The sequence below is a fragment of the Scophthalmus maximus genome, chromosome 8 (assembly GCF_022379125.1).
Source record: "Scophthalmus maximus strain ysfricsl-2021 chromosome 8, ASM2237912v1, whole genome shotgun sequence".
NCBI lineage: Eukaryota > Metazoa > Chordata > Actinopteri > Pleuronectiformes > Scophthalmidae > Scophthalmus > Scophthalmus maximus.
The window spans coordinates 15934735-15962278 of NC_061522.1; the positions used below are offsets into that span (position 1 = coordinate 15934735).

General features: G+C 42.3%; 1 protein-coding gene across 2 annotated transcripts in view; it reads left to right on the forward strand.

Annotated features, from left to right (window-relative positions):
- Window positions 1–411: 411 nt before the first annotated feature.
- The window catches only part of LOC118312226 (phospholipid-transporting ATPase ABCA1), a 37727-nt gene continuing 10594 nt past the window's right edge, over window positions 412–27544 (forward strand). For both annotated transcript variants that reach the window (XM_035636643.2, XM_035636644.2), the window contains exons 1-22: window positions 412–570; window positions 4521–4632; window positions 5728–5821; window positions 6730–6871; window positions 7017–7135; window positions 11703–11824; window positions 14056–14247; window positions 15885–15974; window positions 20762–21005; window positions 21107–21246; window positions 21348–21464; window positions 22633–22827; window positions 24642–24850; window positions 24940–25116; window positions 25211–25433; window positions 25553–25774; window positions 25930–26134; window positions 26256–26369; window positions 26551–26725; window positions 26851–26982; window positions 27076–27215; window positions 27339–27476. In XM_035636643.2, coding sequence (XP_035492536.2) covers window positions 4567–4632; window positions 5728–5821; window positions 6730–6871; window positions 7017–7135; window positions 11703–11824; window positions 14056–14247; window positions 15885–15974; window positions 20762–21005; window positions 21107–21246; window positions 21348–21464; window positions 22633–22827; window positions 24642–24850; window positions 24940–25116; window positions 25211–25433; window positions 25553–25774; window positions 25930–26134; window positions 26256–26369; window positions 26551–26725; window positions 26851–26982; window positions 27076–27215; window positions 27339–27476 — 3256 coding nt within the window. In that variant the 5' untranslated portion in view covers window positions 412–570; window positions 4521–4566. The remainder of the gene's footprint in view (window positions 571–4520; window positions 4633–5727; window positions 5822–6729; window positions 6872–7016; window positions 7136–11702; window positions 11825–14055; window positions 14248–15884; window positions 15975–20761; window positions 21006–21106; window positions 21247–21347; window positions 21465–22632; window positions 22828–24641; window positions 24851–24939; window positions 25117–25210; window positions 25434–25552; window positions 25775–25929; window positions 26135–26255; window positions 26370–26550; window positions 26726–26850; window positions 26983–27075; window positions 27216–27338; window positions 27477–27544) is intronic.

Sequence of the window (27544 nt, forward strand, 5' to 3'; positions counted from 1 at the left end):
TCTTATTTTATCCCGCGTTGTCGTGCCCCTTTTTCAATTCTCAACCGCTTGCTTGCACGCTAGCTGTTGTTTGCTGTACTTGATGCTTTGGTTATAGACAGACAGATAGGTTGATTGGTGGAGGATAGATGGATACTACTATAGGGTTACAATGATATTGATAATTGTTGCACTTTTAGTGACTGAGACAAACGTAGTTTTAGTCCAAAAGCATTGACCTATAAGAAGTCATTTAGTATTTCACAGTGCATTGACGAGGCCATGAGGTGTCGCTGGCCCTTTAAGACATGTTTTGACGCCGCACGTGCTCGCCTTATATGGGAGCAGCAACAAACGGTGACCGTTAGTTACCTCTGCTGCTCCTCCGCTCCGCTGCGCACCGCGCGGCGCTATAAAAGCCTGCTGGAGGAAAAAAAAAACTGTTTTGTCAGACACTGATAGAGCTGCGGAGGACCGAAGTGGTGGAGGAGTACAGTTCACTCACCATTCACTAGTGCGCGTCCCCGATGAGGGAATTCAATTCATGAAAAGACAAGGAGTGGATATTCACACCGTTCAGGACTGAGGTCGGTGAGTTTGGACCTTAATTTGTTTTTTTTTTAGGATTTGTGAGTTTCTATGTTGGGGCAACAAAGAGATGAAATGTGCCACCGTGGCGCCGCTAAAACGTGTTAATGTCAATATATGACAAGCTTAATCTTGTTGGTTTTTTTAATAAAAAAAATTTCAAGTAATTGAAACGTCGAAGATGCAATTGATTTTGATTTTTGAATGCAAATAACATCATGCTCGTTTTTAACGTCGCGAAGTTGAACAATGACCACAATGTGCTTAAAGCGACGTTATATGTTCTGAACAGTGCTGTTGTTTTGGTAGAATGACAAAGAGGAAAATAAATCCTGGCTGGTTTTGTTGCTCTTTAATCAGCTCAGTATCCTCTGTGACCGTCTGGGTGAAGTAGCGTCAAGGTAGCTAAAGGCTACAGACAACTTCCGGTCCGTTGTCACCAAAATAAAAGCCTCTCTGTGGCGAAGTCTTTATGTGATACAGACGTCGAACCCACAAACAACTAGATCAGAATTAGAAACAAAAAAAACATCGCATCTCCCTCTCTCTTACATTTCCTTTTGTTGATTAAAAACACGGCACATTTTAAAGGGCAACAGGAGATGACCGACGGATAGCTGCAAGTGACAATTTGTTGCAGCTCGATGCTGAAAGGCTCCTCCGCCTCACTCGTCGGCTGATCTCGTCTGTCTTGACGCTGATGCGGCTCAGCATCGCGGAGCTGGATGACCGACAGTAACCTCGGTCCAAAAGAACAATGAAACACAACAAGTCAACGTCGAGACGATGAATTTCTGCCATTAATGTCGCTGTACAGAAGATGATCTGTAATGACTTGTTCATCACAGCCCGTGTTTCCCTTTCAAGTTTGTTTTGATTTTTCCTCATCCTTTTTTCGAAATGTGCGCAAGAATAGCTCTGTTTTTTTTTCCTCTCTTAATCAATGTGCGTGTCTGCTGTCGAAGACGAAGAACAGCTGCTTTCCTTTTTCATGTCTCTTTCATGCAAAAGCAGCGAATGTTTTATATCTCCTTTCTCTCTCGCTCTCATTGCTAAATGAATGAACCTTCCTTTGATTTTTACATTATGCAAGTGTGACTCGCCTGCCAGCTGGGTTCAGGAAACAAGGGAGACAAGGGAGACAATGGAGCTGAGAGAAAACCCACCTTTGCGAGTGATGTAACACGTGAGCGAGGGTTGATGGTAAACAAGTACCCGAACCTGGAGATTCAGCGTGTGCCACTAGGGGCGCCCTTGCTCTGCACCATTTGGCCTCGTCGTCGACTCGACACCGATCAAAATAAAAACTCTGAAATCTCTAGGCTTACATTTCCACCAGCGTTTGCCCGAATCAGAGTCTTCACGGAGGCACAGTCAAAACTGCTCCGATTGATTGAATGATAGATTGATTGTGGAAAAAAAAAAAAAAACTGCTGATGAAAGTGAGATGAGAAAAACAATCAGGTCGTGTCAATAAACATGTCTACACGGTGTTTCCATATCAAGCCCCCAAAAGGAGGTGGACGAGTTGTAAACACCCATTTTCTTTCACTGATCAAATTTAGGGGATAAATAAGGAAATGTATTCAGTGTATGACAGATGTGGCAAATATGTTGCCTGCAGGCTGCACGAACATGTACTGTCTGCCCACACACAGCCTGCAGCAACTGTACAGAGACACACATGAATGCAGGTGGTGTTTTTCTTTCTTTTCATAGGATTTGTATAGAAGGGAGGTGGAATACATTCAGCGGGGAATCAAATCTACTTAAAAGACGAAGAAGATTCAGACTTGTGTCCAAAGACAAGCTTGTGCTGATGGCAATGTTTTTTCAAGTGCTCCATGTTGTGTCCTTGTTAAATCACATGTTCTGCGGTTATGTACTGTATGAGTGGAATTATCAGCCGTGCTGCGGGCCGATATCTGATTGCTTTTGATTATGTGTCTTTCAGCGAGAGTCCACAGCAGCTATTTCACGGCGTTCCCCAGCAAAACGCAGAGGCACTGACTGTGCCCTGAGCGCTGTCAGTAAAGAGAGTGACTCAGAGAGAAAACAGAGGCACCGGCAGATATTGTACATTGGTCGCTGTGTTTGTTTGTCGGTCGATCCCAAAGCTCCTGTTGGTTTTTATTGCAACATATTACACATTCCAGTGGATTTATTCAAAACTGCCCGTAGCAGTGGGAAATGTGTGCAACGCGAATGACTTACAGGTATTTAAAGTGAAATGCTGTTAACACGACGTTGACGTTCGTCTTATTGGCCACTGGTAGAGGGGAGAGTTATTTAATGCTGGAGGGCATTCATATTGGCAGTGATGTTCTAAAATTTGATTCGCCCCGGAAAGTAAGTGGAGACGCCTGGGGAAGTTGTTAGATGTGATTCATTCATATTAACCATAGAAAAGTTGGTCAATCATTTCATTAGGTATGGACATGTTTGAACATTATCGTCCTTGACAGTGTGGAGCTGTTGTTCGGCTCTCTATGACAACCAGTCAGCTTCTCTCCGTGTAAAGGACATTCGGCATAACAAACAGGGTGGCCTTCATTTCTTTTATCCAAAGATTTTAAAGTTTGCAGTAAAACTTGAAGAAATAAGAAGGACATTTTGAATTAAATTTATAGATATAAGGATTGAGTCTTTATATTAATTAGCTCTTTATGAATGTGAGAAGGGGTATAACTTGAGCTGTTATAAATGTCACAGCCAAAAGTAAAATATCTGCTGTAATACAACTTTTCTGCGTTAGATTAAACAAATGTTGTCCATGTGTGCTGCGAGCCACGATGACTTTATTAAGGAGTTACAGGTCTTGACCTGTATTATCTCTCGAAGGCCAGGTGTCTGTCTCTGAAAAACAGGATTGCAAATGTATAAGTGCATGTGTTCAGATTCAGGGGGCGTCCTGCTTCTACTGACCTTTCGGTCGCCGAAGTTCATCATTTTCTGTTGAAAGAGAATACGTATTTTGTTTGCTCTGGTGTTTTTCCAGAAATGGATGGACTGTGTGGGCTGATCAGGGCAATGTTGAATCAAACACGTCTGAACACGATTCCAAGGTCATTTAAATCTGCACGTAGAAAAAAAAGAGGCATAGCAAAGAAAAACGTAGGTTTCCATTCAGGATGAGTAATATGCCATTAAATGAATCTGATTACACCAGTGGAAACATGTACGTGTTAATCACTGTGCTTCCATTAAACCCACTGCTGCTGTTTAATCAGTGGGTTGTTGTGTTCGGGTTGAACAACAGGGACGGGCTGGGCTCTAAGTGATACTTTACTTTAACATTATCAAATGCAGTATTGTGTATGAGGTGTCAAAGGGGGGGGAAATCTGTGATGATGAAAGGATTAGCAGTCAACTTTCACCACTGGAGAACTCCCGAACATCCTCCCAGTTGCAGCGTTGCTCGACCTTTGAACAGACGAGTCTACATGAAGTGGGCCTCGGGGGTCAGCAGCCTTCCTCACACATCAGGCGACTTCCCTTGCCGAGCGCAGCTGTACTTGAGGCTGGTCTGCGTTTCAGTGTGAAGTTTTCTTCAATAGGTGAATCTGTTGTTTGTTAAGTCAGTAGGTTTTTTGTTCATTTAAGGAGTCAAGTAATAACCAGCCTGGTAATTGTCGTGTTCCTGTTGGTTTCTTTCACCCTGATGATTTTTGCTGTAGCATTTCATTCATGTAAAGTTACAGCCATATTTGTTGACGTTGTGTCCTGTTGAGTTTTCACATCATTTTTGTGCGTCACAATTGCATTTAATTTTTCTAAATCATGTCTTTGCCCGCAGAAACAAAGGGGGACCACAGAGGTTTAGTTAGCTGACTGTACTTAACCTGGGGCAATTTCACTGTGAGGAAAATGTGTTATTTGTTTTGCCTGTTGTGCATGTACAAGGTTGAACGTTCTTGACCCTCTCCCTTTGTCTTGTTTTTTGGGGTTCACAGTGAGGAGTGTGGGCAGCACACTCGCTGAGGTTCGGAAGACGGCAACATGGCAGTCTCCACTCAACTGGGTTTACTGCTTTGGAAAAACTTCACCTACCGACGGAGACAGACAGTGAGTAGCAGTTAAAATTACTGACTCGAAGAACAATGGACTGAGTACTCAGTCAATTCCGCACTTGGTTGTTTGTTTTACGTGTTAACTTTTTTTATTTTGTCATTATGTTTTAATGTTCAGTGTTCAGTTATCCTGTATAGCTTCCCATGAAATGCTTCACTTCACTAGTCTCAGTCACATTTTCTGCGGGTAGAATCAGAGATCACGTTCAGTACCACATGACTAGTCATAACGGCATCACAAAGGCGTTCTACATGTTAATGTTTTTCCTGATTAATATGCATGAATCCATCGTGTCTACAGCCCACAGCAATAGAAATGATGTAATTATCCACTGGGCCACTTGGACTGAAAAGACTCACATTTTACGAGATAACTGTGAGTCAGTCAAAGATGTGATGATGACACATTTACATTGTCACATCCATTGTCCAGTGACCATTTTGTGCTGGTTGATGCCCACACACTCAAAGTCATGTAAATCAAATTCAGCTCTACGCTGTAGCACAGTACTTCTCTATATTTTGAGGAGGCTCATCTGCAGACAATTGAGCCGTTTGTCCATAAAGCCGGAACCTTTCCTCAAAGTGAAGGCTGTTGCTGCTTGGCTTTTCAGTCCAATTATTTCCAAACAAAGGGCTTCAGTGCATTGTAGAAGACAGTGAGTGTAAATAAGAAGTAATGCCGCATGGCTGCCTATCTGGTTGAGGTTGAAACGCAGCCGAAGTAGAGGGGCCATATGGAGCAGATGGACAAACACACAGTCCTCTAAACCCTGCAGACCTCCTGCTCTCTGTGTGTATCGCTGTGTCCCCCCTAATTAACCCATATACTTACCCAGACTCATGGTGGGATTAGTGTTTGTAAAGGAAAACAGCTGACAGCCCCATGCGCGCACACACATACGCACACACGAGATTAAGATTTTTTTTCTTCTTAAGCAGAAGAGATGATACTATTTGATCTGAAAAAAGTGCTAAAACCGTGAAGCTCAAAGAAAAACTTTGGAATGATTGACTCATCAATTTCCACGTGTATCACCTCCTGCTTTTATCTGCTTAATTAACAAACCATGTCGTCTTCCCTTCTTAGATCCAGCTGCTGATTGAGATCGTCTGGCCCCTGTTCATCTTCTTCATCCTGATCTCAGTCCGAATGCATTATCCGCCCTACGAGCAACATGAATGTAAGCAGACCTGCAGAGAGTTTGGGAGGGATGGGTGGTAGTTGTCAAAACATTAAAACTAACTTTATTTTATATTATCTGTCCACTGGTGAGTGTTAGCCTGTTCGAATTCAATTCTTAGATCAAATGTTTGCCTATTGGTTCTTGGTAAAATCAACATATTAGTCAGCCAAGGTTTCCATGTTTTTGTCACAGGAGGAGCTGTTGGTTTTGTCAATATTGGTTTGCACTGTGTGAACATGTGATATGACGTTTCAGCTCCTGGAAAAGAAATACAATATAATTCGTCATCAGAGCTGGTTTCACAACTTTGCCCAGGTTCTAAAAAGCACTGACCCAATATGACGGCCCACTACAAGTCAGTTGAAACCCAGTCAACCCAAAGAAGTGTTTAACCTCCTGACCCACTTGTTGCTTATGCTTATCTTTGTGTAGTTAGTTAACCTCAGTAAATTGCAGCAGTAGCAGTAAAGTCAGCTGATAAGAGTCCAAACAATTGAGTTGAAACCCATCATCCAAAGTCAGCGCTTTTAAAAGCTGATTATTTCTGTAACTTGACAACCCTTTTCCAAGATCAGTTTCTGTACATGATATTTCAGCTGCTTAGTGAGTTAACTACAGTGACTAATGTTGATTTTTGTACAGACAAACTCACAATAATTTGCTGAACAGCTGATATGTTTATTTAAAAAAAATTGGAAGGATATTTAGGAGGTTTTAGATTTTTTATGGTGGGGAATAAACTAACTTGTGACACAGACATCTTAAAAATAGGTGCAATCACCTGTTTTGCAAGACTGAAAAATATCCCAAATCTCCTTCAAGGTCTAGTGATGTCTTTCTGACCTCTCCTACATTTTTCTGATGTTTTAACAACAATCTAATAGATTGTACGTTACTTTTTCCAGGCCATTTCCCTAACAAGGCTATGCCCTCAGCGGGTACCCTGCCCTGGGTACAAGGCATCATCTGTAACGCCAACAACCCCTGCTTCCGCAATCCTACCCCCGGAGAGAGTCCTGCAGTTGTGGGAAACTTCAACGACTCCATGTGAGTGACACGGCCTTCATAATTATTCACAGTTTAACCAATGCACTGCTCTGCAACTCTCAAGAGTGTGTGATTTCTGTAGCAATAATATTCAAGCTCATATCGACATAATCATGTTGTCTGTTGTCTCTCTGTGGATCATCAGAATCTCCCGTCTGTTCCTCGATGCCAAAAAGATCCTGCTGTACACTCAGAATGATAAGAGCCAAGAGGGCTACAAGGGACTGCTGAGGGCCCTCAGGAAGCTGCAGAAGAACACTGCCAGTAAGGACCCTCCCCCCAACACGCACACACACTCACACAACCCCCGTGGTCATTCAGATTGATCACCCATTCAACCCCTTTTTATTGCTAGTATGCCCATTTCAACTTAAAAGGCACAGCCCTACCCAACTGCGGCTAAATTTGCTCATAAAACGCCACTGTTAACAAGCTGTGAAATGCAAGATAATTGTTTCCAGTGTTGTTTTTTGATCTCTTAGAATTTAAATGTAAAAAGAAGAATATGACATAGTACAAAGTTACTTAAGCTTGAATAAATGCACACTGAAAAAATAAAATTGTTAAACTTAAAAAAATACTCCAATTGGTAACACAAAATGAATTAGTTAAGACAACTGAAGGCTTCAAGTTGAATTTTTTTTTTTAATTTGTGTGTTACAAATTGAAGTAATTTTTTAAAAAGTTGCAGTTTGAAAAAGCAGTTTTCGTTTTCCAGTGCAGATCAAATGAACAAAACATGATTAGTAACTTGTTAAACCAAGTGAAAGTGACTTGTCCAGGTGACCTCTGCGGTGTAGCAGCTGATGTAACCAATGTTGACTCTGAGTCTTGGGAGAATAGTCGAGGGCGTAACGTGTCCCGTTCTTATCACTGCCTGCCAGCCGTGATGGACCCATCTCCAAGACGCCAGTGGGTGTCGGCGCTCAGCCTCTCTAATCACGTGGGTCCACGGAAATAACAGAAAATTGTGCACCCCCTGACAGTCACTGTATAATCACGGCACAGATCTGGCAGTAAAATGTCATTGTGCCGACTGGAATGTTGCTGCTTCCTGTGAACGAGGAGAGTGGACAGAGGACAGATGTTGTACACACTGATACAGTGCACGCTATTCTGCAAACGCTGCTATCAATTATGCAAACTCATGCAAACATTATCTCCAATGTCAGTGCTCAGGTTTTTTGGCCAACATTTTGGGGGAAAAAAGCAGATAAAAGGGAGAGAGTCATCATTATGACCGAGGCTGTCGCGGAGCAGAGAAAAAAAATGATCTTGTTGATTGCTCCACTGTGCTGACTGGGTCAAAGCAACCTGGAAACAGGAACGAGGGCTGCGCTGAACTCTGCCATTACTTTAGAGAAGTCCCGCAAACACGTCAACTTTGCTCTGAAAACTAGCTTGCTTGAAAAATATTTTCATACAAATTGAGTGATCATCACTCTGATGGGGGAGGCATGGCGGGAACAGTCGGCCATGTTAAAAAAGACAATGAGGGCAAAAGGACGAACATGTTGTGAAAAATGGAGGATAATAAGACAAGAAGGGGCATTACAGGGCCGAGTGCAGTAACAGTGAACATCTGTAAGGTGACTTGACCTCAGTTAATTGCAATATCAAATGAGGAGCTTGAGACTCTGTCGTCCTTTTGTTTATTTCATCAGTGATGCTAAAGCAATGTTTCTGTTATGCTGAAAATCAGTCCATTTAGTTTCTATAAGTAAAATACTATTACTATCACACCCTTATGTAAAGGTATAGTAATTAGAGACTACTAACAGAAATCATGATGCAAAGCAGGACAAGTTTCTTGTTGTTTTGGCTGCTGACCTCTCTGTTAGCCCAGAAATACAACATGATATGCAGTGGTTTTTCTAAAAAGCACAGCATGACCTGAAAAAGGAGAGAGCTCCCACACCAGAGCAAATTAAAAGAAAATGTGTTTATCTTCATGTAAAAATATTCGTTTTTATTTAATTGTTTGATTACATGTTGTCTTGGTGTCTGCTTAATGGGTCATTACATTTTAACTGGAGTGAAAAGAGCCAGAGGTCATCATTGATTTTGTTTTATTATTTATTTTCATTTTTAATTCAGGATCTTTTATTATTATTTTTTAGGCTTTGGTGCAAGTGCGCACTTCATCACAATTGTTTTCTAAATGCACAGCTGTCTGATAATGCTCAATCCCATGTTCGGGCCTATGTTTGTCTTGATTCCAAGTGAGGGAATGCACTCTGATGCCGTGTTGAGCCAGTCATGATGCAGGAGAAAGCAAACTGGAGAGGGACTCTATATGAATAACTGCATGGTTCAAAGAGACCCTCACGTGTCAGTTAATAACGGACGGGGTCAGTAAATTAGATTTAAAGTGTCACGGAACGGGCGGTGGAAAGGTCAGGGAGAGGTAGGAGCTAGTATAAATAGATTAATCACACAGGATCTCCCTTATTAGCAAATGCATTTCTTCTTTATGAGATAAAACATAATTAAAATCCTCTTAATACCAAATAGATGATAGATCAAAATGTACCGACATTGGCCATAGTTAATTTTAAAAGTGGAATTGCATAACAGAGGAGAACATCTTGTATTTTTAGCCCTTCACCTACTTCATATATTATCTGGCTGGCCTTTTTCTTGACTGTGCATATTACTCGACACACAGATCCTCATTACATTCACTTCAACCATAAACAGCAGCCCAACATGTCTACCTCAACCCTTAATTTAGCTTTACCCACATATATATAACCATAATATGTTGATGGTGACTTGTCACAATCTGACAAGTTACCCCCCCCCCAAGTCTCTATATCAAAACAGTCACTCCATCACACAACCATTTTGTGAGTTGATTTTCAGAATTCATGCAGCAGCCATCTTTAGTTGATCTGTCTGCCAGGTCACACAGAAATCCTGTGCTTGATTGTCGATGAGTTTGACCAGTGATGACGCTGGTTGTCAAGGTGCGTGATACTAGAACAGTTTAATTTAAAACTGAAGCATATATAGACTCGTAAGTTTTAACATAGGGCTCACACTTGTGTCCAAGTGGCTCCAACATAGGGAAAAAAACATCTTTACTGACTACACCAACTGTTAGACTTTCTTTTTTACCGAGGTCGCACCGTCTCATCTTGTGTCCTCAAGGGCCTCCGGATGCAATGCACCATGGGATTTGTGACTTCCTACTTGGGCACTGATTAGACCTTATTAGCACTGCCTGGATGTTCACCCCTGAGACCTAATATGTGCACACAGGCACAGGTGCACAGTTACACGTTCACACAGAAGCCCATGGGGGAGCAGAATTATAGGGACGTGTGCGTAACACACTCACACACACACACTCACACCTCAAACTCAAATAGCACACGCACTCTGCTGCACAACCATGAAGCTAGGAAGGGAGAGTGACCTGTGTTGACCCAACACACAGAAACACACTGTTCTCTTTCACTTCCTCCTTCCTTGCTTACGTCTGTAGAAGTAAAGTGTTTCCTGTGTATATATGTGTGTGTGTGTGTGTGTGTGCATGTGGTTGTCATCTGATAGCTATAACAGATAGAAAGTAGGAAAAGTTTTACAGGAGATTTTAGGACGTGCCTGCTATGCCGTCCCTCAGTTGAGCCTCTGAATGAAACCGGCAATATTAGCTCAGGCCTCCTTAAAAACCCAGCACCCATGGATTTAGCCTTTCAATTACATATTGCCCAAGTCGGTAGTTGTACGTGGGAAATGTGATAAAATGGCCGTCAGGAAATCCAAAATCCCACTTTCCTTGTAAAATGTTATTTCGCTGTTGCCAAACAACCGCAGTCAACCTTCACTGTTGGTAATTTGTATGCTGGTTTAATTTAAATGCCTGTAATCATACAAAAGGAGACTGTTTTGGTTGAACTAGCTGCGCTTGGATCGGATGAAAGGAAAAAGAAATAAAGAAGACATTTTTGGGGGGGAAACCTAGTGTTCAGGCCAGTGTGATGCCTGACCTTATGTCTAACATGGAGGACTTTTACATATGTTTTTCATTATTTGAAACTTTGGCCACTTGAAAATATACGGAAAAGAATAACTGCCCCCCCCCCCCCCCCAAGGAATAATTATAATTTGACTTGTCATTATCAAGATGTGAACAGACTGTAGGAGAGCAGAGTTGAACAGAACAGAAAAAGGTGAAATGCAAAGACAGGGGAACTTGGGGAGGAAGAGTGTTAGACAGAGCGAGACGGAGACACAGAGAGAAAGTATCTAGGCTAAAGTGGAATGCCCTACAGTAACCCCTGACTGGGTACGAAGAGCTGATGAGTGTGTGTGTGTGTGTGCGTGTGTGTGTGTGTGTGTGTGTGTGTGTGTTTGTGCGCGCGCAATTACACAGCTGACTCAGAAAAGCATCTGAAATTTTAAAAAAAAAACGGTCTCAGGCGCTATGAAGACAGTGTGTGTCTTTGTTTTTAAAGTTAGCACTCAAGCAAAAAATTTGATTTGGCTCCAATCATTTTATCCAGTTAAGTATGTTCATGTTCTTGGACTGTGTCCATTTGTTATTTGTGTATTAAACATTATGTTTATCACCCAGCACAAGTTTTTGCAACTTGTTTCCCTCAGTTGCATGTGAAAGTGGTTTGTAAAGTATTGTCATGTCAACTTATTCTATCTTTACTGGCTATCTTGCTCAGGATGCTGCTGATTGTCCTGGTATTGCTAGAAACCACCAAAATAAAGACGCCTCTGTTTTCTTTTTAAATCATTGAGTGTTTTGTGCTGATCAAATCTTTCTATTCATTTTATTTATTAGTAATTTATTTATTAATCTGTTTTTTTCTAGGTTTCAAGTTGAAGGACTTTTTGAAAGACAACGAGACCCTTTCCCACTTCCTGCACCACAACGCCTCACTTCCTCGTCACGCTTTGAAGCAGATAGTGGAGGCTGACGTCAATCTGGAGAAGGTAAACTATTCAAATTCCTAAAATTTTTAGATAAACCCCTTATGTTTATACAGTATTTTTTTATTTTAGAACTGAGATTCTCGTCTTATATTCTTATATGTTACAAAGTTTGATGATAAACCGTCCTGTCCCATAACTCACCATGTCTCATTACAAAACTGACATTTCTACCACAAGAAATTGCTAATTGTTGTAAATTGAATTAATCAAAATGGGAGAATGTTGCATAAAGTCCTCCACCAATAACAGCTGCTCATTTGACCTCTGTACCATAGCAGACAACTGTACACTAAAATACTTCATACAGCTTCTTTGTTGTGTCCTTTTCAAATAATCATACGGCCCTGGCCGTAGCGCTTGTGCATAAATCCACTGACCTTGGCTCGACGGCATCTGTCGGGCCAAGGAGCTCTGCTGTGGCCCAGCTAAGCGGCAGATAAAATCACTGTGGCTGGGGGTGTAGGTGGGTGTAGAGGCAACACCCCCTGCCCCATCTTCCTCCATTGTGCTTCTTGTTTCCACAAAAAGAAAATCTATTTCTCTTTTAGCTGATTCTTCCTGACCCCCACCCCCACGGTTTTTCCTTTCATCTCTGTAACCTGACTCATTTGGGTTGTCTCTTCCATTTTCATTTTATATTCGTTGATTTGAGTTTTCTTCATATTTCTTAAGTGCCACACACATACATTCGCTCATTATACTACCCTGGTCCACCGCAACAACAGCTTCCAGCCCAGAGCATGATATCTTCCCTTGCTTTGCAGTTGGAGGGCTTGAGTCACATGACTGCTCCTCTTCCCTCCTCCCTTCCCCCGATTTCTCCTCACGTGCCGAGACTGAAAAACAAATTCACGTTACACCAAACGATTCTGTCCGACCCCGTCCCTGTCTCCCACCCATCTATTGATCAAACCGGATAGAGTATAGACCATAGGACTATATGAGTATCCATTAGTCTTGGATGGTCGATAGAAACAGTATTTAGGGGAAGGAGGGAAAATGAATGGAAGCCTATTATTATTCTTATTATTGCTGGACGGGCCCCACGTGATAGGGAGCAAGAGCAATTTTGTCAATTGGCAATTATCCTGCAGCCATTAGATGCACAAGAGCGAGAGCACCAACACAAACATCTCATCTCTCAGAGGAAGAATATGTTTTGAATTCTCAACTGGCTCAAGATTATGACTCCCACTCCTCTGAACCATCTGCTGAGAGCCCTGATTTTTTTCCCGAGGCAAAGATTTACCAGCTGTCACTACTGTATGTGGTAGACATGATGGCATAACACAGGCCGGTCAAGGACATTTAGAAGATCAGTGTGCCCCTCCCTCTCTCTTTATATTGCTCTCTCTCTCTCTCACGTGCGCGCACACACACACACACACACACACACACACACACACACACACACACACACACACACACACACACACACACACACACACACACACACACACACACACACACACACACACACACAAACAGGCACAAACACATGTATAAGAACATCTTGACACTGTCAGACAAAACAGAGCCTCCGTTCAGTCCTTGAATGTCCCGGACATTTGTTTCTCCGCACACAAGGGCTCAGCTGTGCTGTCCGTTCCAAGTAATGTGTTCAACATTCGGAGGACAGGGAAGCATTTTTAAACAACAAAAATAAAAAATAAAAAAGGGAAAATATTTTTGGCAGAAATCCTTGCCTTGGCTCAGCATTGACATTCATAACATGTCTTTCCCTCGTGGCTGCCCTGGTCGATATCCCATTTGTGAGCATCTCTGTTAACTGTGGTTCTCAGGTTTTATATAACTTCTTTGGACAAATACACAACAATAAATAGTGAAGAACAACCACCATAGGAACTCGAGCAGTCTTATTCAACTCGCAGTAGTGCTTGTAATAGCATAAAATAATCTTTATGCCCCTGAAAGGGAAATATCAATTCTTTTCCAAATTGTCTTTAAATATTTACTGGCGGGATGCTTCTGTCTTCTGTTTTGTTTTTTGAATGTATATAAAGTAAAACAATAAAAAACATTTATTGTGTAGTATTTATTTAGACTGAAGAATGGGCTCACCTGGAGATCAATCCCTTGTGCCACAATGTTGTCATGTTAACATTAGAACAAAGACATAAGACAAACTGGATTTTTAAATTTTATTTCCTTCTGTGTACTCTCTCACTCATGAATCTCTGCACTTTTATGTTTTTTTCCCCTTGGTCTAGGTGCTGACTAAAGGTTTTGGCTTCCATCTCAGAGACCTCTGTAACACCATGCCGCTGGAGGAGTTTGTTCACATCGCTGACAGCAACGTGTCCCGAATGACTCAAGAAATCATCTGCCACTCCTCCAGTGACTGGCTCAACAAGGCACAGAGCCACTTCCTGTCCAATCTGGACTTCCTCAAACCCATTCGGGTGAGTTCTTCTGTGGAATCCCACACATGTGGAGCGCGTCCGATTTTCCCATCAAATTGTAATTCTCGAGCATTAGGGTGTCACCATCTCCACATCTCACCAGGACATGGTTTTCTTGTCCATGGGAATTAAAACCAGGAAGATATTCCCTTTCTGTTTCAACTGGAAAATACACTGTGTTATCACTCAGCTGTTTTCCCTCAGCACCAAGAGAGATGACAGTGCCTTTGCTAGCAAGTCAGTCTATTCCAAGAAAATGCTGTATTTAGTCATCTTTATTATTCTCTTCTGTCTTCAAGAGCAGAAATATTTGGTCAGTCATTGCCAATTTATTTGCTCTAACTTGGGTGTTAAAGAGTATAACACAAAGATACAGAAGAGAAAATGCAAACATTAACATTCACCTCATGGACTTGCTGAAATTGGCTTTTGAGGTCATTTTTACTGTGATTGCTAAATGGACCAATGACTGTGATGCTAATTCTGTGTGTCAGGCGGAATCACAGTTTGTCAAAGTCAGACCCGCTATTCATCCATTTGAATTATGGTAAATCCCTGATCCCTTCCCTTCTCTTTTTACTAGAAAACTTTGTTTTCTCTATCCGCTTGTGTTCAGTACTCATTTCACCCTCCCCCCATCCTTTTTCCTTCCTTTCCTGTCCGTTACCTCGCCTCTGCCTGTATCATCTCAAATGGCACCTCCCTCCTTTAAAACTCATGACCGATTTGTGAGTCACAATTGTGAAGTGTGGCAAGAGGTGAAAAAACATTTTGTTCTCTTGTACCAATGGTTACAGGGAGAAACGGACAAAGGAAGTGAAACAGAGGAAGTCCTTAAATAATCAACACTGTTCTAGAAATACATGGAGTCAACAATGCCTAATGACACATATCCTTGCTGCGGTTGCTGTGCTGCTAAAGAGATAAGAACATGTCAGCAGTACTTCTGCCTCTTATATGAGATGGTATGAGAATGTAATCAGTTCTTGGCCCAGTGTGGACCTGATTCACCCAAAAACACATTTTTTCCTTCCATGTCCAAACTTTGGTCCAAGAGTGGAAATTCCTTTCCTATAAAGTAGCAGAGTTGTGTAAGAACGTGACAAAGTTTGCCCATTAATCATTCTGTGTGGTTGTATGTATGTGTAAGAGGAGGTGGGGGGTTGTTAGAAAATGAAAGGACAGAAAGCTACAATATCTTTATCTCTTCCCAGACTGATGCTCTGTCTTCAGCGATACATGTACTTTATCGAATGTCAGATGTTCCAGCAGCTGACATCTTGTTGTGATAGACGCACACAGCACACACACACACACACACACACACACACACACACACACACACAGAGCAGTTTGACTGACAGGAACACAGGAGGTCAAAGCCACGCTGACCCGTGACCTGTTGTTCTTTCTCGGCCCCCCTCTTCCCTCACCTTTGACCAAAATGCTGTTTCCTCTCTATGATTTAGATACAAATGACATTTATATTTTTGAATTAGAAGTGGTGGGTGTTGGCTGCCTTCCTTCCCTGCCCTCATGTTAGGGTTTTAGTTTTACTGTCTTAATTGTGTATACATACCAAAAGTGCAGTGGAAATATGCTGCAACATTGAAATTATCCTTTTTTCTCTTCATCAGAAGGATGTGAGGTCGGACCCCAAAGTTGTTCAGGAAGTCTCAGCTGCAACCGACCTTCTTCTGGAGAGCCTGGGAGCACTGGCTGTGGAGGTAGATAAAACACACACACACACACACACACACACACACACACACACAAACTGCTTCATTGTAATACAAGGGAATTTGTATCCAAGCTTTTATTAATATGGTTGTATAATAAAAAATGTAGAGAAAAAAAAACATGCACATTAACTCCACACTGGTCCTCTTTATTTTGAGCCGGCTGATGTCTGTCACTGTGGGTCTTGTTGTCCACATTCAGGTTTTTTAACTTTATTACACTACAGTGATTGGGAGCTTTGATTTTCCCTGGGATAACCTCCCCTTTCTTTCAAGCTAGCTCCCACCTCAGATGACCTTTCTATATAAAGATGAGAGATAACCAATACCTCCTGTCCCTGGCATAAAAATATCCTCATCACGCTTGATTAAGAATAAAACAGGCTGTGTGAAACACACACACACACACACACACACACACACACACACACACACACACTGGTCCCGCTTCTCTCTGCCTTCTGCTCTGCTGAGTTGGCAGTACACAAAGAGCCAGCTGTTTGTGTGTGAGTGTTCATTTCCTGACTCAAGCAGCTGTAAGAGCATCAATGAGCTTGTCTTCAACCACCAATGTTGCAACCTAGATCAACCCCCCCACCCCCTTTCCATATCACTCTTCTCTTTTCATGGGCACAGTGTGAGAGGGCAATGTTTTGAACAAACTCTGGTTGATCTTTTACAGTCCCGTGGAGACTTAGTGCTTATTTTAAGCCGGTGCTACTTCAGGCATGACCTGTCAACTCCTAGTGGCTTATTCAGTCAAAGAGTATCTATTTAATCAGGGATGTTTTTGTTGTCTGAAGCAGATTGTGTGGGTTTGCCTGGCTGGTTGGTAGATGAAGAATAAAGATGGCGGAAATGACAAATGTACTCATGTAACCTTTGATTCATAAGCAGTAATTATCTGCCTGCCTGTGTTTCATTCCAGGGGTTATCACTGTTGGAAGACAAAATTAATTTTCATAATGTCTTTTTAGGAGGGATGAAAACAGGTCATTTTCACACATGCCACTGGCATGAATATGTAGAAATATGAAAAGGGGCATAATGAATCACATATCTGTTATTCATCTACTGTGCTCAAGAAAATGAGTCTGAGTTTGAAGCAGATACGGGGAAGGTGTGAGCCTGGCATTGTGGAGGAATACACTGTAGTCTTTATCAACCAGCAGCTCACAACTGCATGGAAAATGATGTAATACATTTACATAATCTTCATTATCAGAATGAAGGAAGTTGTGAGCAATATAATATCCTTCAATCATTTCTCAGTTAATGCTCATCAACAGTGCTCAACAGCCATCCACGCTCATGATGTATTGTTGTGTAAGTATTCCTCCTAACCCATGTCTCTGTCTGTAAGCAGATTATTGGTTTAGTTCAGGAGGCTGGCAGTGCAGAGATTTGAACTCTGAATATCTCGACTCCCATTCATGCAGGAGCTATTACAACACCATTTTACGAAAGCCGTCTTAATGAACGGCGGTGATTACGGAAAAAGGTGTCTCCCCTGGAAAGCCTGGTAAAAGCAGACCTACTTGTGAGTTATTTATTTAAAGTTTAATCAACATGCTTCCCAAATACATTAGTGACACTTATCTTCTTTGTTGTGCTTGTTTACTTTAAGTATCTTAAGTTGTTGTTGTAGTTGCGAGTGTGTGAATAAACTCCAGTGACCTTTTCTGCTCCACATATATCTATGATATATTTGGGGGTAGGTTTGATCAGAGTCTCTAAATTCAACTCTAAACATTTAGAGTTTACATTTTTGACCTCATTGGTCCTCCATATGAGTCAGTTGGAAATTTACTTTGTCAGAGGGAGCAATGGTGAACTGTAGTAACCTCAAGACAAAGTAATTCAACTCACATCACATAACTATCAACCCGATTTGACGTAGGTGTAATGTGTGAATTCATAATAATTCAATTATGAGCTGTTTTGGTCTAAATAGCTGTGTGCTGGAGAGGACATTTGTACGATAGTAACCTCATGCAGGCTCCGCAGTGAGGTTACTCTGGGACAATCCTCTTCTGCTGCCTGCCTGCCTGCCTGTCTGCCTGCGTGCGTGTGTGTGTGTGCATGCGTGCATGTGCGTGTGTTGCTCACCTAGTCACCCAAATTAACATGCGAATCTTCTCTCGAGGGAAATGACACATTGCTCAGTCGCACCAAAGTCTTTTAAAGCACATAGACCAGCAGGCATGCATATGCATTTTTGGCAGTTACTGTCGTAACTCGGTTGCTGTGTGAGCATTTTCGCAGCTAATGTAGCTTATGGCAACAAAAAGGAAGAAAGTACATGTTGCAAGTAGATATGTAACACATGCACGCACATCACCAGAGAAGTTTTTGGTGCATAAATGCACACAGGCGGCCTCACAAGAAAGCCACCCACACAAAGACCCAGAAACACACCCAGTCCAACCCAACACACACACACACACAAACACAGTCATTTTGGTGTGTACAACCACAAAGCATGTGACAGTTTGATTTGGCTCAGGGCTCAGCTGCAAAGCCGCAGACAGAACGATCTCAGGGAGTGTGTCTGTTTGTGTGTGTGTGTGTGTGTGTGTGTGCGCGCGCGCATGTATGGGTGATCTGAGATGCAACAATTCTCTTTGTCTCACTTTCTCTTTTGATGGAAAACAGTGTTGAGTATCTTGTTGATGGGCAGAGTAAGAGTCACATGGTGCAGACGATAACAGAGAAAACCTATTTGTCCTGTTGTGTCAGGATCTTTAGTGTGTTTGTGCCTCGTCCCATGTGTGGGATGTGTGTTTGTATGCCAGGGAGTGTGTACTCAGTAACAATTGTCAGTATAATAGCGCTCCAGCTGAGGAGCCCTCAGGGGTGGCTTTTAGGAGAATGACCGATAATGACCTCTCTTTGTTCTCACATCATCCACTCCTGCTTTCTGCTCTCATTTCCACCTCCTGCTCCACTGCAACCCAATATCTTCTTTCTTTCTTTCCTTCCTTCCCTCTCATTTTTTGTTACCTGTCTATGGCCCCCTCACATTTTGTCTAATTTCGTCAGGCTTCATTCTCCGGGCTTACTGTAAGCCCACGTACCCTCCTCTTGTTTGCTCTCAAGGAAACAAAAGCGCTCAACTTTTTCAGCCCTTTGTTTTAATTGCACGAAAACAAAACACAATTCCACTCCTTTCATTCCTTCCCTGTCACGAGTCACTGTCAAAGTTGCGTGTGTGGTTGGCCAGTTTGCAGACACAAACGGGGAACTTGTGGTGACTTGTCTTGTGACCGGGAGTAACCTCTAAACGAATCAAAATGAACTCCCTGCTCCTTTCAGCCGCATGTAGCTCTGAATACGACAAAAAAATGATCTGGAGACGAGAGGAATGTGACAGAGCCTATTCACCAATGGAAATCGAATGTAGCAGAATTGTATATGAATATATTTTTTAGAAATATTGTGCAGTTCCTCCACTCACTATTAGGTCTTATACTGTCTTTCATGTGTTGTTATAAGTAGGATTATAGTTGGTGACTGCCCTACACCTAACACCTGTAAAAACATGTCCCTCCACACTTTCCTAATGAAGGTTCATCTTTGTTTTTTTAAAAATACGTAACAGTGCAATAACATATTATCTGACTGACAGCACACACACACACACACACACACACACACGCACTAAGGGAGAAGGACAGGACTGGGAACAGCAGTAGGATTTATCGTCATCGGGCAGACAGTTAAGTGCTTAGTGACTCCAGCCCACAGTGCAAACACTTGACTACCACTCATGGTGCGGATGATAACCTTTAATAACTCTGAGCCTTCGGCGTTAAACACACAGACACACGCGGTTACATGTAAGCGGCCTCTGTTGTGACAGACGATGGTCTTTCAAATGTATATGCCGACATATTATCTTCACTGCTGCTCACACAGTGAGTCACAATCTATGAGACGCGTCAGAGTTCCTGAAGGAAGCAGCAAGAACGGAGCAAGCCTGAACACAGATGATGATGCACACCAAAGATTGGGGGGGAGGGGGGATTATTTTAAGTAGTAAGTAGTAGCTCAGCAACCAAGAAAATATAAATTACAATTTGGATGTTAATAGAATTAACGTCCTCATACTGAGTTAGTTTTTAACATTTTAACACCAAAGGATGGATTAATTGTTAAAATGGAGAGCTAACAGCTATAGATGATAAGTCATGGATGAATGGAGACATAGCTTGAATTCGTATGGACAAATGGTTGAAATATAAAGCTGAAATCAACAGACTAATGGTTGAAATTGTTTGCTAAATAAAATGGTTGGAACAGTGCTGTGGGAACCAATGACATACATTCAGCAAGGTCACTAACAGTGCACAAAGCCCCTGTTCTGTTGCTGGAAGCTGATCTAATCTATAACTTCACAGCCATCTAAGATAATTCCCAGACTAAAATAAATTTCTCAAGCCGTGACTGGAGGCAATACGTTTTCTGGTTGTTCTTCTGTCCAACTCTTCAATTCGTGTAAACTTAATATCTCGGTATCGCCATTAGGGGATTTCTTCAAATTTGGCAAAAAGATTCACTTGTGACCAAATGATGAACTGATTAAATCTTGGTGGTGAAAAAGTACAACGTTTGATATCCAGGCAGAGCTAGTTTATTGGTTAAGCACATTTCAACAGCACGGCAACTCATGCCGCGATAGTGCTTTACATAAGTGATAAATTAGTATTAACGATCGGAAAATTACATCAACACTCACATCTGTTTTCGTGTATTTCTGTGTGTCTGTCCCTCAGCTTGCCGGTATGGAGAGTTGGAAGGACATGCGAAAGGAGATCCTGTATCTAACTGTGAATGCCACAGGCTCTCCAAACCAGATGTACCAGGCTGTGTCACGTATCGTCTGCGGACACCCCGAGGGAGGTGGCCTCAAAATCAAGTCCCTCAACTGGTATGAGGACAACAACTACAAGGCCCTGTTTGGAAACCATGGCAACGACAGCGACACTGACCCTCTCTCTGCTTATGACAACTCTTCCAGTAAGTGTGCAGTGCTGTTCTACCTTTTTTGTTATATTCCACAGAGTCTTTGACAACTCAAAAACAAAGTGACTCAAAACGTCTTTGTACTTATTTCCTAGCTCCATACTGTAACAGCATGATGCGGAGCCTGGAGTCCAGCCCCATCTCCAGGATGATCTGGAGAGCTCTGAAGCCACTGCTCATGGGGAAGATCCTGTACACCCCAGATACTCCAGCAACACAGAGGATCATCCACGAGGTACATGAGGCTCTCATAATGTCTAAAAGCTCATCAGAATGATCACTTAAGAGCCACTTAATGAACGAGGGTCTGTTTTTTTGTGTGTATGTGCGCTGCAGGTTAACAAGACCTTCCAGGAGCTCGGTGTGCTGAGGGATCTTGGTGGGATGTGGGAGGAGTTGAAACCCAAAGTTTGGAACTTCATGGAGAACGGCGAAGAAATGGACATGGTCCGGGTGAGTGGGACGCACTGACATCACTCACATACACACATCATAGCTCAGAGTGCTCCCTGTTTACATTTGGTGTTTAGAGAGAGTAATCTGTGCATCTCTCTGGCTTCGGTGTAATTATGTGTCTCCGCTGACTTCCAAAGGAAGGACCTAGTTTTGAAGCTTTTGTGGAGGCCACCATCCAGAATACATAGACAACATTAACAAGATATCTGACTGCCCCGAACGTCAAAAACAGAGTGTATTCCTTTTGGGGCTCAGGCTGATGGATAACGCAGATAGAGCTGCTACAAAATAAAGCATTAAAGGTTATTAATTGAAAAAGCAACAACTCTGTTTGTTATATGACTCTTCCTGGCTGTTTACTTGCCCTTTCTTCACTTTTGCAAATTGCATAAGCACAACTTCCACCTAGTGGTGAAAGGTGATATTGACACTCAAACCTAAATAATCTGTTTTTGTCATTAATGAGCAAAAGTTTATTGCTGTTAAAATCATTTTTGTAGTGTCAGTCCCTTTTTTCTTTTTCTGGAATGTTAAGGCTTATAAATGCCTGATTTTACAGCAGTTTTCACACCATGTTTAAACATTAAGAATTGTTTTCACATGCACTCATGCATGCACGGTTTTACAGAAACTATTCTTCTACCACTGCGTCTCTCTTTCGTTGATAAAAATGTGAGACAAACGCAGGGATTGGTTAACTTTATGTTGAGTTTTGAAACCATGACATTGTGACAATGCTGGAGGAACTGATTTATAAATTTAACCAGTAGTTAACATTTGAGATAAAGCCCAGGTTCTTTTTTTATGTTCTGTTGACAGGTTTATGTTCTGAGAAAGGAAAATGGTTTCAAGAATAAAGACAGTGATTTATTGAAAACCCTTGAATAGTAAAAGAGGTCACACAAAGAAGTGCGCACAAGCACAACCTGCAGCAATGATAAAGGTCAGGCGACCAAACGAGCCTTAATGCAAAATGGGCTGCACTGCTGTTTAATGTGTATTTTACAGCACATTGACATCAGAAATTAACTTCTTGTAAATATCAGGTATTTTGTTTATCTGTAGATTTTAGTTTTTCTGTATTTTAATGGCGAATTACACTCTGACTCACAGATGTAAATCAATAGAATATAATAATCAATATAAATCTTTGACCTCTTTGCAGACCCTGCTGCAGAATAACGCCAGCGCTGCGTTCTTTAACGCCCAGCTCAGTGAGACCGAGTGGCGCGTGTCAGACGTGTTCGACTTCCTGTCCAAGGCCTCGGAGGACCAAAGACCCGCAGGATCCGCCCATACGTGGAGAGATGTCTTCAACGAAACTGACCAGGCCATACAGACCATCTCACGCTTCATGGAGGTTAGTATGATTGCGAAAGATGAAGGATTTATCAAGGTGTGAGCAAAAAGACCAGGTCAATGACAATCTGAAGAAGTGTGTGAAATGTAGAGCATGTTATGATGTTTTCACATGACTAGAAGAGTCTCAATGAAGACTTGTGTAATTATATCACTATGTAACTGTCCTTGTTTTTAAGCACAGTATTTTAAGTTGTGTCTGTAAAATAGGTGTTATCTAATATCTTCCAGTTAGGTCAAGTTGCAAAGAAAACCTAGAGGAGAAATAGGTTAAATACCAATTGCCCATTTAGGTCAGAGCATTACACAATCCTCTTGTATCAGCCACTGTTTCTTAATGCACTTTGAGGTGCATTTAGAGCACAGAAGAGCTATTGCAAGCCTTGAAATCAAACGTTTTTTTCTTTTCCATCCCTCGTCAAATTAAATCATTGTGGTTCCATTTCATTGTGGTGTCACCGCTCTCTCTGTCTCTGCGTATGGGGTCAGTATGCCAGAGTCAAGACTCGGCAATGAACAACTTCCCCTAAACTCCTGCCAAATGTTATTCAATGTTCATGCCCCAGTGAAGGGCCAATTATTGTTGGATTCATCTGCGACAGGGGGATTTCTTCATTGAGATTTCTATAGAAAAAAGATCATGGTTCAGTGGGAACTGTGATATAATAGTCTGGTGAAATCCCCTATATAAAAAATGGTGTAATTCATTTCATAGACTGATGTTGCGTTCAACTGATAATACACCGATGATCTTCTAAATACAACAGAGGATTTTAATGTTGTTTGTGAATCCCTAGACTCCCCTCAGTCTCCTCTTCCCTCTTACTGCTGTGGACAATGTGTTCAAATGCACAAACACAATGTCAATCATTTACAAATAGAGAATTTCAAACCCTGACTTGAGGTCACTTAGGTATCAAAGGCACACAAATATCAAACCCAATGAAATCTTGTTTTCTATGTTTGGCATGTTGCAACACTGAAAACAACCCACTGACCCACTGACTGTGGCTCCCCTCCCAGATCATATAATGTGTGTAAACTGACTTTTCTCACACCAAAAACTATGTCAGGGCCTGACACGGCCATTAAAGTCTGTCACGCCCGTAGCATTAGGGGGCGCCCATGCAGTGTTTTTTCGTGATGCTTCTTGAACTCATTGGCTTTTCACACACTTGTTATGCAGGGATATGAGGTATAAGTCAGCTAAATATGTGAGAGGCTAATAAAGCAGGAGGTCTTAGGAGGTCACTTAAACAACTGTGGCATGGTTACTCAATGTCAACCTGAGACACATTATTGTGTGTAATAAGGTATAAACTTCATGGTCATATTATGAACAAGCGTATTATGAACAATATTTGTGAGCAAAGCATGTGATTGTTCGAGGCTTTTTGGTTTGAAGGGGCGCTTTCGGGGCCAGTGCTTAATCACAAACCAGTTGTTTGTGTTTCGACAGCTAAAGAGCTGGCTCTCGGCCACAAAAATGGTTCCAAAGTGACACCAACATTTTCCCCCCTCACCCTCTCTCTCTCTCTCTTGCTCAAGGAAAAAACCCTGCTACTTGTTTTTTTTCCCTCTCCGATCCTAGTGTCTTCAATCACCATTTACATTTCATAATGGCTAATGCAATAACTGTGTATTTTAAGTTGTGTCTGTAAAATAGGTGTTATCTAATATCTTCCAGTTAGGTCAAGTTGCAAAGAAAACCTAGAGGAGAAATAGGTTAAATACCAATTGCCCATTTAGGTCAGAGCATTACACTGCATCTTTTCTCATCAAAACATGTCATAAACCTGGCTCTCTCTTCTTCAGTGTGTGAACCTGGACAAGCTGGAGCCAGTAGCTAATGAAGAGCGATTGGTCAACAAGTCCATGGGTCTCCTGAACAACCAGAAATTCTGGGCAGGAATAGTGTTTCCTGACATCACCCGTAGCAACAGCACTGACCTGCCTCCCAACGTCAACTACAAGATCCGCATGGATATCGATAATGTGGAGAGGACGAACAAGATTAAAGATGGGTAAGGGGGCTGTGTCCAACTATTAAGGTCTATTAACGTTTGCAGACTTTCCCTTTTTTGAGACTTATGATTCCCATCTTGTATTGTAGGTATTGGGACCCTGGTCCCAGAGCAGACCCCTTCGAGGATCTTCGGTACATCTGGGGCGGATTTTCCTACCTGCAGGACGTCATTGAGCATGGAATCATCAGAGCCATAACTGGCACCAAGGAGAGGACAGGCGTCTACATTCAGCAGATGCCTTACCCCTGTTACGTTGATGACATGTACGTGAACAGTGTGGGAAGAAAAACATTCAATCTCTCCCTGTACGGGTACCTGAAGGGGTGTGTGACTGATTCCTTGTGCCCGTTTTCACAGGTTCCTGCGGGTGATGAGTCGATCGATGCCTCTCTTCATGACCTTGGCGTGGATGTACTCCGTGGCCATCATCATCAAGGGCGTTGTGTATGAGAAGGAGGCGAGGCTCAAGGAGACCATGAGGATCATGGGACTGAACAACGGCACCCTGTGGCTCAGCTGGTTCATCAGCAGTTTAATCCCACTGCTGATCAGCGCCGGCCTCTTGGTGATGTTATTAAAGGTTGGTGTTGGACAGGCAATTATACAAGTGCATAGGGGGTCGTAATCACACAGGAATATCAGGAAATTATGGAAAACATCATTAACTTTTTCCTTTCTGTCTCGGTTTTTCCCTCTCAGATGGGCAACCTGCTGCCTTACAGTGACCCAGGTGTTGTGTTTCTTTTCCTGGGATCGTTTGGCGTAGTGACCATCATGCAGTGTTTCCTCATCAGCACCCTGTTCTCTCGTGCCAACTTGGCAGCTGCCTGCGGTGGCATCATCTACTTCACTCTCTACCTGCCCTATGTGCTGTGTGTCGCTTGGCAAGACTATGTCGGCTTTGGGGCGAAATTAGTTGTGGTGCGTGGAAGAAATTCAATTATACACATGTGAATACATACAGTACATGAATACTCAGTTTTTTGTTTTTAGTGTTCACATCCATATTGGTCTGGAAACCTCTCTAGTTACTTGTCACCTTGTACTGAACTCTGGTTCTTCTTTTCTCCTCTCAGAGTCTGCTGTCTCCTGTTGCCTTCGGGTTTGGCTGTGAATACTTTGCCCTGTTCGAGGAGCAAGGGGTTGGTATCCAGTGGTCGAATCTGCTGGCCAGCCCTCTGGAGGAAGACAGCTACAATCTGACCACCTCTATCTGCCTCATGCTGTTTGACGCTTTTCTCTACGGAGTAATGACCTGGTACATCGAAGCTGTGTTTCCTGGTGAGTCATGGACATTTGCTCTTAAACTGCTCAATCAATGATGTATAGTTTAATAGTCTCAGTATTAAAAAATTCCTGTTGTTTTATTTATGTTTCAAATATATATATTTTTCTATTTCAGGTCAGTTTGGTATCCCCAGGCCTTGGTACTTCCCTTTCACTAAGACGTACTGGTGTGGGGAGAAAGAGAACAAAAACTTTTCCACCCTTATGTCAAAGAAGGACAATGCTGAAGGTACAAATCTTGATGATTATTATTACCATTTATTTGACTTAATTTTTAGGGCCGATTTTGAAAGCATTAGTGAAACAACGAGTTAAGAGGTGTGAAGATGGATGACACCTCCGTTTATGTGTCCTTTCAAACCTTAGCTCATGTCAATGCTAAAGCTCTGTTTTGTTTGGTTCATCCACAGCTGTGTGCATTGAGGAGGAGCCGGGCCACATTGACCCAGGTGTTTACATCGAGAATCTGGTGAAGGTCTACAGCCATGGAAACAAGCTGGCTGTAGACGGACTGTCCCTGAGGTTCTACGAAGGACAAATCACCTCCTTCCTGGGACACAACGGAGCTGGCAAGACCACAACTATGTAAGATACGACACACTTTATCATACGGTTCAACTGCAGTGCTACAAGGGATGAGTTATGGGAATTTGAAATCTATTCAGTTGAGATCATGTTTGCCTCTTGTGCCCCTGCCTGGTTTCTAATAGGTCAATCCTGACGGGGCTGTTCCCACCCACATCTGGCACAGCCTACATCCTCGGCAAAGACATCCGCACTGAGCTCAGCACCATCCGACAGAATCTGGGCGTCTGTCCCCAGCACAACGTGCTTTTCAGCATGTATGTCCACATTCTCAAGAACTAAACTCCCAGAACCCTTGAAGTCTCCTGTGTTTTGGTAAATGTGTGATTTGTTGCCTTACTGTTATCCAGGCTGACAGTTGAAGAACACATCTGGTTCTACGCCCGTCTGAAGGGGCTGTCTGAGGAGAAGGTGAAGGCCGAAATGGAGCAGATTGTGAACGATGTTGGACTGCCTCACAAACGAAAATCCCGCTCCTGCACCCTGTCCGGTCAGTGTGAATATTTTTAAATGTCTTACCTTTTAGTCTCTTCCATATTGGGATTTCCGTACAGATAGCAATTTTGAAGGGTGTCATTTTTACGTTTTTTTTCTTCCCCTTTTGTCTTCGCAGGTGGGATGCAGAGGAAGCTGTCAGTGGCCCTGGCTTTTGTTGGGGGCTCAAAGGTTGTGATTCTGGATGAACCCACGGCTGGGGTCGATCCTTATGCACGCAGGGGCATCTGGGACCTGCTGCTCAAATACAGACAGGGTAAATACAACTTACAGTTTATAAATCATCAAGACTCTTCAGGAAGAGTGCATTCTATCAAATGTGTG